Source organism: Mytilus trossulus, chromosome 14 (genome assembly GCF_036588685.1).
Source record: "Mytilus trossulus isolate FHL-02 chromosome 14, PNRI_Mtr1.1.1.hap1, whole genome shotgun sequence".
Classification (NCBI taxonomy): domain Eukaryota; kingdom Metazoa; phylum Mollusca; class Bivalvia; order Mytilida; family Mytilidae; genus Mytilus; species Mytilus trossulus.
The window spans coordinates 56,309,250-56,323,405 of record NC_086386.1 but is presented as its reverse complement, the minus strand read 5'-3'; the positions used below and the strand labels follow the sequence as shown (position 1 = coordinate 56,323,405).

Below are 14,156 nucleotides of genomic sequence, written 5' to 3'. Positions count from 1 at the left end.
ATTGATAACACTTAATGTTTCTAATAGATTGAAATTTTTTGTCTTCTTTTCATTTAAAAAACACAGAAAAGAGCCATAAGTAATGCAGAATAGCTTTTTCCTCATAAAGAGCTCAGAGGATACAGAGGGACGATAAATGCATGTCACATGGGGACATATTGTTAAAAAACACTCTTTATCCTGGGTTAGGAACCCACCCCCTTTTCGAAAAAATGCTGTGATTACTGGAAACAACATGCCTATATAAGAGTCTCTCTTTTATTTAACTTTATTGAAGCTAGACTAAAACTAAGAATTTTTTTTTTAAATAACAAAGAATGAAAAAAAGAAAAATTCTCATCCATTGAACTCGCAACAAAACATATGCAACTCATTGTCTTTAAAAGACATGTTAAAGCATAATTATCTAGATCAATAGATCTCTAGTTGATAATTGAATAAAATCTCTATCTTTAGTAGATTACGGAAACAGATATCTAAAATGTCAATGGCAATTCATTGTGCATTTAATGCATACCATAATCATGGCGCAATGTATCTTATATCTTTATTACAACAAAATGTAGAAACTACATAATCGTTTAATATTCCAATAATCTGCATGTACTTATCTTGTAATATCTGACCTACTTTTATAAACTGTTAGAACAATTTAAACGAATGACACAGAACACAATTTAATAACGTCTGCCGATGTTTAAAAGATAATAGAACTTCCTGTTAGTAGGAAGTCTAAAGTGCTAATTCGGAAGCATAATACGGTGACAAGAACTTTAACAGCTATATTGCAAAGATGAGGAAATATTAACCTTATTTTCAAACCATTCTCATTAGTATTTAACCTAGTTGTAAAATTAATTGAATAGCTGATTCAGCAAAAAAAAATTAAAAGTCATGGCCAAGCATTAGCAGCAAATACGACTTCTTAAGCATTTTGACTGTTCAAGTTCAATTCCAATTATTGCTCTTTCTTAATTAGTTAAAAAAAAATGATGAAAACAATCAGAACAACTCTTTTAAAAAGTCATTCAAAAACAAGAATGTGTCAATGTAGGACATGGATGCCCCATCTGCAATATCATTTTCTATGTTCAGTTGACCATGAAATAGGGGTCAAAACTCTAATTTTGGCATTGCAAATGTTCAAGGCTGAAGATGAGGTTTGGTTTTTTTTCAAGACAACCATGACAAAAAAACATAAAAGAGAGGTGTAAGAAACCAAAGGAAAATTCAAACCTATAAGTCTAAAATATTTTGACAATGCCATGGCAAAAGAAGAAAAAATACAAAACAACAACAAACAACAGTATACAAAACACAACATATACAACTAAGGATCACTGAGCAACACAAACCCCACCATAAAGACTAACTACAATAATAATTAAAGCTTTTTTTTCAAATATCTTTTCAAACTTTTTTATTTTCTACTTTCATTTTAATGAAATTCTATCCTAGTTAGACATAAATGCAGTGTTTGTAAGTTATTTTTTCTAAGTGTAACTTAAGAGCCAATCCGCCAAAAAAGGCTTATTTTTGATGTTTTTGAGCAATTTCAGCTGTTACAAGATGGCGCCCCAAAAAAATCAAGATCGGTTTAAAATTTCCAGAAATTTTTTTGTGTGTTTAAATTACATTAATAAGGTGCACCAATGTGCCAAATATGAACTTATTTGGCAAAAATGGCATTCGGACGGTTTTGCATGGTTTTCTGGCAGATTGGCTCCTAACTATCATGAAGACTGAAGTACAAACTGCCACTGTATACACTGTGATTATTGATGCTGTAGTTGTAACATTTGAACATGCTGTAATTAACCGATTTATTTGTCGCAAATATAAACATTACACATGCAATCAACAAGTACGTGTGATGGGATAAATACCTCATGACAGAAATAAATTCCGTGTAAAAAATGGAATTTAGAGAGTTGTAAAGTAAAAAAACAAACATTTCAAAATGGCAAATTGCAGAAAATCCAATCAAAAAGTCATCAATTAAACTCTTAAGTGATCATTAGCTTAGAAAATAGCAAATGAAATTATACTGCTTTCATTTAACATGTTTTAATCAATAGAAATGAACCACTTGCAGCAGAAACGTATGCACTAGAAAAATATCAATTGATCATTTTTACAGTGAAATTAATATTTTACAAATCGTCATATTCATTCAAACCTGTATGAAATTTTATAAAATACTGTCATAATGGTCAACATTCTATTGATTATTCAAATGAATTTTCTCTCGATGTCCAAGGGCAATAACTTTGCACAAAAGAATCAGGCCTAAAAATTTTGAACTAGATCTGTAACTTGTCATGATAAATTATTTACCAAATGTTAAATCAATATCTTCAATCAAGAAGAAAAAATGTGGAAATTGATTTGCTGGACTGATGGGTGGACAGACAAGACGGACAGACGGACAGAGTGCACACCTAAAGTCTCCTTCAATACACTCTGCATCATCTAACGATTGACCGGTTTCTTTGTAGCAGTTATTGGTGCAAAACTGACTCTCCTGTATCTTGTCAATCAACTACTGAGGTGCCATTATTATTTGTGGGATTCCAGTTATTGTGGATTTTGTTGTTACAGTTGATTCATGAAATTAAATGTTCAACAAATTACAAATTTCCTATATAGTCTTATATGCATCTCTACTACTTTGGTATGACCACGAAATCAAATTTCCATAAAAATGCAAATAGTCCCCAATCCAGGAAAAATGTGAACCAATGAAAATAAATGAATCCACAGTATATACCATCCATAGAAATTCCTGGAACAAGGTTAATGTAAATAGATATAGGAAAATGTGGTATGATCCAAGTAACAATGTATAAAAGCAAACCATTATAGGTCAAGGTATGAACCAGACACATTTTGTATGAGCCTATCTAAAGACATGGTCTGTATCGGTACTTGTGGTTGTTGTGTGTTGCTGAGTTTCATACTTGCACCTGACCCCAAGTCATAAATCTGTAGCCCTTTTCACAAAAAATCTTTAAGTGTAAAATTAATCTTAAGCCCTTTGTAGCTTGCTGTTTGGTTTTAGCCAAAGCTCTGTGTTGGAGATCGTACTTTGAAATATAATGGTTTACTTTTAAAAATTGTGACTTGGATGGAGAGTTGTCTCATTGGCACTCCTACCACATCTTCTATATCTATTGTTTATATTTTATTTATTTCTCTTTTTTTGCATAAATCAAGCTGTTCATTTCCTCACTTTTTTATGATATTTTCCATTTTGTTCTGTCTGAGTCTGTTAAAGCTTGCTGTACAGTTTGGGAAGGCTCATTGTTGAAGGCAATGCTGTTGACACTCAGTTGCTAACATTTACATCAATTAATTCTGGTAGTTATTTGTCTCTTTTGCAATCATACTACATCTAATGATTTTCATATTGATAGTTGGACATCATTATACAATTCAATGGCATTTTTAAACTAAATGTACCATTAATTCAAGACTGATTTACCAGAAAAATCACATTATACAATTCAATGGTATATTTAAACTAGTTGTACCATAAATTCATGACTGATTTACCAGAAAAATCTCTTTTCATTATTTTGTCTGCAGCATTTTGTTTGTCATAATGGTTTTGTCCCACTTAAGAAATCTATGTTGGCACCAGAAAGTCCACATTAAATCGACTTTTATTTGAATATGATATATTGGTAATACAAGCAATTACATAACTCTGTTATTACATTACCATAGCATACTTTCCATATCTAATCAAACTGCTCTACACTGTATTAAGTGTGATACAACATTTCTATACTTAAAAGATCTTAAGACATTTCAATTATCACCTTAAAGACACAAAAATTGCTGAGCTTTATACAAATGTAAATATAGAAAAGTAAGATGCCAAATTTTACAGGAACTTTTGTGATTTTTTAAGAAATGGAGGACAAAACGCTATATTTTGGGGCAAAAAAGGGGTCTTAAACAGGCCTACTCCTTTGAATAAGAGAATTAGACTGAGAAAATACATCTATTCGTGACCCTTCCAGAGCACATGAGTTCATCCCTGGTTGTTATGAGCTCAATATCTCTCAATCTGTAGCTTCATTATGATGTCTTTTGTATCTGTTATAACTCATTCATTTGTCAGAAATAATTTAACACAATACTTTCATTGACAAGGTTGAATAAATTGATATAAATACAACCATCATTTTTTCATTCTAGACAAATAAAATATCAGATTATTTTTATAGTTAGAAAAAACAACCTTGAAATGTCTTTCAGATTAGATTGAAATTCAAGAACCTTGTAAGATTTCTCACAAAGGATTACAAAATTGCTTTTTCTTGATGATATGATCTTTGTGGCCAATAAAACTCACTTTTTTATAATTTAGATAAATGGTTAATACTATAATAGAAAAAGGTCAATCTAGCCTCAAGGTCAGTACTAACTTTTGTAATGCTAAAAAGTGGTATGTACCTCAACATGGCTGTTCCTACCGCCTCAAATATGTCTTTATTCGAACTTCTAGCATATAAAAAGTGTGATTTTGTTCTTTTTGTAAATTGCCTAACAATCAAAACTTTCACCTCAACTATATACTCGCCAGAAAATTTGTTGAAAAAGTTGTCTGTATTAAGGTGGTACCTAACACTACATGGAGATAACTCTGTAAAATTAGCAGAACGTTTTAATGACGTTGTATTGTTAAGGAAATGTTAAGCTTCTCAATGATCAAAACAAGTGTTTGTCAAACTGCTATATAACCAGTGTAATTTTTCTGACTAAAGGGTTGGTAAAAAATTTTTGATTTTTTTTTATATTTTTGTCAGAGGGTCAAAGTAAATACTTTGTAAAAATTTTATGAAAATTAAACGAGCCAAATTTATTTTAGGGAAAGTGTTGGGTACCACCTTAAGCAAAAAATTGGTCGAACTTTAAAAAATAGTCCTATATCAATGAACTCATAACAGATATAAGGATTAATATTTTTTTTATGGCAGACAAGTTTTTCATCTTCAAATTATTTGCTTCATAGAGCAGGATACAGCCAGAGAGGTCTTTCCCTGAACTGTTGGGACAAAAATGGACACAATATTCACGCTGGATATAGGACTGAATTTGGATTGTAATGAAATATTTGACACATCATAGGTACTGTAGTCAAAGAACTTTGAATTGTTTATATGATTTGAATTTATACTCAATGTTTTGCTTTTGTGCAAAACACTATTCTGATGTGAATTGCCCTGCCCCCCTTTATTTGTGCAATACACTATATGCTGTTTCATATTGACCCCAACCTAAAAAAAAAAAATACCCCCCCCCCTTTTCCTTGCAAAAAAAAAGTATATGAATCAATTTTCTTTTAATCTGATATGAAAAAAAAACCATTATGTTTGGATAACCTCCCTTACACTGCTTTTTACAATTGTCAATTGTCCTTTAACCAAGAAACTCTTGTTTTTTCCCCTTTTTGCCCCTATTTCTAAATGGTTTGAGCCATAACCCCCCATTGCCAATCCTAAACATCCCTTTGTGGTATGGAAACTTGTGGTATAATTTCAAAGAGATCCATACACTTAAACAAAACTTATTGTCTGGAAACTAGAAAAATGTCTTTTGGGTCTCTTTTTGGTCCCTTGTTCCGAACCTGTTGGGATCATAACCCCCAAAATTAATCCCAACCTTCCTTTTGTGGTTATAAACCTTATGTTTAAATTTCATATTTTCTTTTTTACTAATACTTAAGTCCAGAAACCAACTTTCTTGGGACGAGGCTGATGAAGACAATGACATGATACCAATATACAACCACAATTTTTTTTTTGCTGCTGTATTAAAACTAATCAGTGAGGCTTGAATCAAACAGTTGAAAAGACCAAATAAAGTACGAAATTGAAGAGCATTAAGGATTCAAATTTTTAAAAGGTTATGCCAACAACAGCTATGGTGATCTACATGTCTGGAAATATACCTTTATACGTGTGATCAGAAAGGAAATCACATGTTGTTAAGTAGAATTAGAGCTTGCTGTATTGTGTTGAACATATAGCAGTTTGGCAAACACTAATTTTGTTCATTGAGATGCTTAATATTTTCTTAAAAATAGAACAATATTAACACATTCAGCTGATTTTTAGAGTTATCTTCCTGTAGTGTTATCAACAACCTTAAATGGAGTAAGAACAGATGACCCTTGACCATTGATCCTCAGCACCTGACCTCACCCGCAGTTTATGTTGTCCAATATTTAAATGGATGTGTAGAGTTTTTCTGAACTATGATTCCCCCCTCCCTGTTATCCATATTTATTTTTCTTTGATTCCAGTATTCTTTATTTGCCCCCTTAGTACCTTATTCCTTCTTTTATTTCAAATTTTAAAAGAAAAACGAAAAATGAAATAGTTCTTTAATTATACATGAAAAAAAATTTAGTTTCAATCCAAAATCCCTTGAACATTTTAGTATCATCCAAATTACAAAATTAATCAACTATCTATATATACCTCTTTTGAGTGAAGTTTAATATGCTAAAATTTCAAAAAAAATCATCCTAAAAGTAAATTAGGTTTGTCAAAAACATCTTCCTTTTTATCACAGACAGATTCTGTCCAAATCTCAATCAATATATCCACACTTCAAATTAACTGTAATAACACGGTAATCAAAGTTATGCAATTCTAATAATTTCATAAAAAAGTTGACATCTGTCAAATACATCATTATCATCTAAAAATGGATCTAGCACTTTATTATTGTAATAGGCCACATAATTGAAGAAGATGTCAATCAAGGTCCACAGGGATTAATGATATGGTTTAAACTTAGTTTATTGTTGTTGTTGTTGTTATTGGTTTTGGAAGGCGGCTTACTTATGTAGTAATTGCGCCTTAAATTCATATAACATAATTTAAGATATTATGTATATATAATTATACTTTCAGTCTTTAATTTATTTTTAGTATTACGTTTTGGCGAGTAATCTTATGAAACTTTGACGAACATGGTTGCTGAATTACTAGAATATATATATATGTTGAGAGACAAAAAAAAAAAAAAAAAAAAAAAAAAAAAAACACATATCAGAAGGTACATGTACTATGAAAATGGAAGAAAAAAAATCAAGAGCAAATGATAGTCCCTAATGAAATGTACATTATAAATTGATAGGTGTCATAAAATTGTTCAGAAAATTTATATGGTTGTTCACCTTAAACTTGTTTATACAAAGATCCATAATAACATCACTTATGACGCAATCAGTGAAAATATGTTTACACTAAAACTGAAATTGGCCATTTTAACTTACATGTATTTAAACAAAGTTTTCACCTTATTATTACAATTTCAGATTTTAGGACTAAAACTATGAGTTAGTGAACCAACTCTGTTTCAGTATAAATAGATATGGCAGGAACCAATCAAAACAAAATATCAAAACAAAAATATTAACACACAAAACATGCATGCATTTCTGCATGTCATACCTTTGGATACCTATGGATCTTCAGAACACTGGCACTGTTGCACCAATATATTCTGCTCTACTTCATCGTTATATTTAATTGTTCGTTTCTCACTTCCGGATAGAATTTGGTATTCTGCTTCAAAAGCATACATTAATGGTTGGTTGGCCCAAAATTTATCTAATCTGTTTTTGAAAGTGTTTAAGGTTTTTGTTGAAATAACTTCTTCAGGGAGGCTGTTCCATATGTCTACTACTCTGTTGGTGAAAAAGTACTTTCTGAGATCCAGACGACTTCGTTGTTTTATAAGTTTCTTCGAGTGGCCTCTTATTGTGTTTGTTGTATATTTTCCCGCATTTTAACACGTCATGTATTTGAACAGGCATTTTGGCATGTGGTGCATTTTTTTTACACATTTTGACATGCCATGTGTTTTTACACACATTTTGACATGTCATGTGTTTTTACACACATTTTGACATGTCATGTGTTTTTACACACATTTGGGCATGTCATGTGTTTTACAAGTATTTTGGCATGTCATGTGTTTTACAAGTATTTTGGCTTGTCACGTGTTTTTACATGCATTTTGGCATATTATGCTTTAGTACATGTATTTTGGCATATCATGTGTTTTTACAAGCATTTTGGCATGTTGTGTGTTTTTACACACATTTTGGAATGTCATGCAATTTTACACAATTTTGGCATGTCCAATGATTTTTCATTGTCAGAGGTTGAAAACTAAAAGCAGCAGTTTATTGTATACCCTTATATATGAAAAAACACATTCCTCCCTTGTAACAAGCTTAAAAGTACAACATGACAGGTACAAGTATTCAACTTACTTTGAGAATTATCTCCCTTTTCATCTACTTCCTGTTTTTGTAGCAGCTGTTTCTTGCTATTAATCAGAGCTTCCATTGACTCCTGCTCATCTACATTCAGATCCAACCCATTTTCTTTGACCATGACAACATTTTCGGCATCTTCCTGCTCAGTGGCTCCATCTGTTGCTTTTTTGTTTTTTCCTCCTCCTCTTGTCTTTACTCTTTTCTTCCTCACCACTGAAAATTAACCATAACATGCGACTTATTTGAAAAGCATTGGTGATGGTAGATTTAAGGCACATATGAGGGACAGAAGGACCTTGTTTAGAATTACCAAATCGTGTCTTTTTTTGCAGGAATTCAGGATTGACCTTTTTTTTTCTTGGTTAACACCTATTGTAATCAGGAGTTATCCTGGATTAACAGATATTTTATTGTTGATAAACTTTTTACCTACTGATTCATATATTTTCATGAGTATCTATGTATAACTTTTATATTCATGAATATTTGATTTCCTACATGTAAGCTGACCTACAGTTGTTAAATTCTGCAACATCAGAGCTAAAGGGAAAATATGACATACATTCAAGACCTGATTTGATTTCCTACATGTAAGCTGACCTACAGTTGTTAAATTCTGCAACATCAGAGCTAAAGGGAAAATAGGAAATACATTCAAGACCTGATTTGATTTCCTACAAGTAAGCTGACCTACAGTTGTTAAATTCTGCAACATCAGAGCTAAAGGGAAAATAGGAAATACATTCAAGACCTGATTTGATTTCCTACATGTAAGCTGACCTACAGTTTTTTATTTCTGCAACATCAGAGCTAAAGGGAAAATATGACATACATTCAAGACCTGATTTGATTTCCTACATGTAAGCTGACCTACAGTTGTTAATATCTGCAACATCAGAGCTAAAGGGAAAATATGACATACATTCAAGACCTGATTTGATTTCCTACATGTAAGCTGACCTACAGTTGTTAATATCTGCAACATCAGAGCTAAAGGGAAAATATGACATACATTCAAGACCTGATTTGATTTCCTACAAATAAGCTGACCTACAGTTGTTAATTTCTGCAACATCAGAGCTAAAGGGAAAATATGACATACATTCAAGACCTGATTTGATTTCCTACATGTAAGCTGACCGTAACAGTTGTTAATTTCTGCAACATCAGAGCTAAAGGGAAAATATGACATACATTCAAGACCTGATTTGATTTCCTACAAGTAAGCTGACCTACAGTTGTTAATTTCTGCAACATCAGAGCTAAAGGGAAAATAGGAAATACATTCAAGACCTGATTTTATTTCCTACAAGTAAGCTGACCTACAGTTGTTAAATTCTGCAACATCAGAGCTAAAGGGAAAATAGGAAATACATTCAAGACCTGATTTGATTTCCTACAAGTAAGCTGACCTACAGTTGTTAATTTCTGCAACATCAGAGCTAAAGGGAAAATAGGAAATACATTCAAGACCTGATTTTATTTCCTACATGTAAGCTGACCTACAGTTGTTAAATTCTGCAACATCAGAGCTAAAGGGAAAATAGGAAATACATTTAAGACCTGTTGGTGACCTTCTGCTGTTGTCTTCTCTATGATCGTGCTGTTGTCTCTATGGCACATTCCTTATTTCTATCCTCAGTTTTATTCAAGTAGTCCAGAAAAGAGTAACACAATTCCTGTTATCCTACATTTACAGTGACCTACAGTTGTTAATTTGTGTCACATGATACTGTGGATAGTTGTCTCATTAGCAATCATACCACATCTTCTTATTTATATATACAGAAAACTTAAGCCTGAGCAACCTGAAAGGTACCAAAAATGATGGTGGACCCTGGTGCACTGGAAGGGTAGGTAGGGCTTAACTTAAAATATTATTTGTTTGCAGTTTACAAACAGACCTTCAAAAATCAGCCCAGCTATGAAAATTGTATTGCTTTTAATTTGAAGAAATTATTTTCAATACTTCTATTGAAACGATCCAGAATTTTGGGTCGTTTCCAGAATTCATAATATTTTTATGTCATAAATTGTAAAATGACACTATGTAAAGTTTCAGTTTTAATAAAAGGTTTTTACCTGAAAATGCCTGTTCATTTCATGTTGGTTATCAGTGTATTTGTTGTTTTGAAATGTTTTTTCTTCACAAGACACTTGGTTTGCATACTACCGGGTACTAGTTTAAACTTAATTTTGGCTGATAGAATAAAATATTTTTCCTACCTACTGACCATGCAGTCTTAAGGTACAATAGAAAAAATTCGTAAGGGTTCCGCGGAACCCAGTGTCTCTCCTACTTTTGCTGTTAATCACAGGCTCAACAAAAATGAGGAAAAAAATCAATAAAATTATTCCTGTTGATACTATCTTTTGATCGTAAAAAGCTTCTGTCCAGGTTTGGTAAAAATCCAAGATAGTTTATGAATCTAATAAATGTTTTAAAACTTTAACTGCAGACTGTATGTAATGTTAACTGGAAGAAAAACTAAGTCCATTTATAAGTATAATACAGATACACAGGTACAAAATTTTAACAAAATTTCCTTCTCGATACTAGCTTTTGATCATAAAAAAGCTTCTGTCCAAGTTTGGTACAAATCCAAAATGGTATAGGAAAGAAGAAAGTTATTTAAAAAATTCAAACTTTAACTACAAAGTGCATGTGTTGTTTCCTGGTAGAAAATCTTAAGTCCATTTAAAAGTAAAATACTGAAAAAATTGAAATTTATTTTTAAAAAATTTACTTCTGGATACTATCTTATGATCATAAACAAGCTTCTGTCCAAGTTTGGTAGAAATCAAGTATAGTTTAAGAAAGTTATTAAAATTTCAAAAACTTTAACCACAGAGTGAATGTAATGTTTCCCGGCAGAAAAACTAAGTCCATTTATAAGTAAAATACGGAAAAAATGGAAATTTATTTTAAAAAAATTTACTTCTGGATACTATCTTATGATCATAAACAAGCTTCTGTCCAAGTTTGGTACAAACCCAGGATAGTTTACGAAAGTTATTCAAATTTTAAAAACTTTAACCACAGAGTGAATGTAATGTTTCCCGGCAGAAAAACTAAGTCCATTTATAAGTAAAATACTGAAAAAATGGAATTTTATTTTTACAAAATTCACTTCTGGATACTATCTTATGATCATAAACAAGCTTCTGTCCAAGTTTGGTAGAAATCCAGTATAGTTTAAGAAAGTTATTAAAATTTTAAAAACTTTAACCACAGAGTGAATATTTGTGGACGCCGCCGACGACGACGCCGACGGAAAGTAGGATCGCTATGTCTCGCTTTTTCGACTAAAGTCGAAGGCTCGACAAAAATGCATACAAACATATTTTTAAGGTTGGCCTAGTTTATGTTCTTCTAATATCTTACCATTAGTTTCAGATGGTAGGTGATCTGTTAACCTCCATTTATGGAAAGAAAAATCCTCTCCCCCTGTAAACACCACATCTTTTTCCTGACCACTCCACTGTATTGTGAGTAACCTCCCCTTGTGTCCACGGTAACATGCTAACATCTGCTCTGTTTCTATGCTCCACACCTGAAACAAATAATGACATTTTTTTATGATAAAAATGTTAAAGCCCCACTTTCCAAAAATTTTAGAAAGCATGGAGTTCTGTGAATAAAGAACTGTATTATGCCAGCTGCCAGCAAGGACTCAGGTTAGGGTTGTTCCAAAAGTAAATGATGGGGGAGGAAGGCACTTTTATTTGACCCCACCATGCAAACATCGTAAATTTGATATCTAATTTAAATGTTCAAGCAATTTCTCTAAAATAACCACCACCCATCAAATTTTAATAAAAGTACCTTCCTCCCCCCTCCTTAGAACAATAAAATCTGGAAAAAAACCTTATTCAGAATACATCAAAATATCTAAATGCTAAAAAGTATGAATTTTATTACCAGTCAGTCATACAATGTTGTAAGAAATTTGTATTTTGGTGAATACAAACGTTTTCAACATGTTCTATTGTCGAGGAAATATCAAGATTCTCGATGATCAAAATTATATTTTATCAAACTGCTGATAGACAGCACCTCCACCGATGAATATCCTTGACCACTGAGTACTAACCATTGCCTGTCCATCATAGGACGAAGATGCTATAAATCCATCACAGTGTGTACTCCACGACAGACCTGTAATTCTGTGACAGTGACCTCTCAAGGACTTCCAGGGTTCAGTTATAATCAGGAGTTCTTTTCCATCTTTATCAGCTTCTGAAAATAGTGAATATAAATTCATGTAACTTAAACTCTTCAATATAAAAAAGAAGATATGGTATGATAGCCAATGAGACAACTATCCACAAAAGGCCAAAATGACACAAACATTAACAATTATAGTTCACTGTACGGCCTTCAACAATGAGCAAAGCCCATACCGCATAAAGTCAGCTATAAAAGGCCCCAATAAGACAATGTAAAACAATTCAATCGAAAGTTTGTTTATTCATACTTTACCAAATTTGTTTATTCATGACTTTATAGTACTGCAATTATTTTAACATTATAAATCTCTTTTCTGTTCTTTAATTGCCAATGATGCAGAATGGGGAAAAACATTCATGAAAGATTATCCAGAATATTTTTTTTTAATTTTGTATAGAAAAGAAAACACCAACAATGACTTCTAATTGCCTGTAATTCTACAGTGTACATCATTTAATTTATGGTGCAGAGCTCATTGCCAATGAGAAAAATGTCATTTAAAAATCCAAATAAAGTGGATGTAAACAATTATAGTTAATCTTACAGCCTTTGAGATGAAATGCATGCCCTTACAGTCTTCTATAAAAGTCCCAAACATGAAAAAATGAAACAAATCAATTGATTTTTTTTCTTCAGTTTCATCAAATAAATTGTTCTAAATTTGTCTTTTCATAGCCTTTTATAACTACTATTAGGTGTGGGCTTTGCTCATTGTTGAAGGCAGTACAGTTACCTATAGTTTTTAATTTCTGTGTCATTGGCAATCATACCCCATCTTCTTTTTATATATAAACACGTTAGATCACTTCAAGACCAAACATAAATGTTGATTTCTTTTCCTTTCACAAATTCTGTGGTGTCCAAGTTGAAAAATAAATTTATCATTCATTTTCAATGTTCCATATTGACAAAATAATTTCAGTTACAATTTCATCATGCCACAAGGGAGATAACTCAATTTCAATTTTTACTTTAAAATGAACAGTAGCTACTTCCTTTTAATAGCTTAGAGCTTTCCAGAATTGTTTTTTATGCCCCACCTACGATAGTAGAGGGGCATTATGTTTTCTTGTCTGTGTGACCGTTCGTTTGTTCATTCGTCTGTTTATTCGTCCCTCTGTCCCCCTTCAGGTTAAAGTTATTGGTCAAGGTAGTTTTTGATGAAGTTGAAGTTCAATCAACTTGAAACTTAGTATACATGTGCCCTGTGATATGATCTTTCTAATTTTAATGCCAAATTATAGTTTTGACCCCAATTTTACGGTTCACTAAACATAGAAAATGATAGTGCAAATTTTAGGTTAAAGTTTTTGGTCAAGGTAGTTTTTGATAAAGTCAAAGTCCAATCAACTTGAAACTTAGTATACATGTTCCCTTTGATAAGATCATTCTAATTTTTATGCCAAATTAGAGAATTTTTCGATTTTCACGGTCCACTAAACATGGAAAATGATAGTGGGAGTGAGGCATCCGTGTACTGTGGACACATTCTTGTTTGTGACAGCCGGGAGGGCACTTTATATTTCATTATACAGGGATATCAGCTTTTTAAACACATCAATGCATCCAGTTTCAGGGGCAGCAATCCAACAACCAGTATACTGATTTGTCTGAAAA

At 32.0% G+C, this 14,156-nt stretch overlaps 1 protein-coding gene across 1 annotated transcript in view; it reads right to left on the bottom strand.

Moving 5' to 3' along the window:
* Nucleotides 1-14,156, bottom strand: part of LOC134695646 (gem-associated protein 5-like) — a 153,259-nt gene that overhangs the window by 97,476 nt on the left and 41,627 nt on the right. The window contains exons 13-15 of the mRNA XM_063556963.1: nt 12,403-12,548; nt 11,694-11,862; nt 8,303-8,521 (exon numbers count right to left, since the gene is read on the bottom strand). Coding sequence (XP_063413033.1) covers nt 8,303-8,521; nt 11,694-11,862; nt 12,403-12,548 — 534 coding nt within the window. The remainder of the gene's footprint in view (nt 1-8,302; nt 8,522-11,693; nt 11,863-12,402; nt 12,549-14,156) is intronic.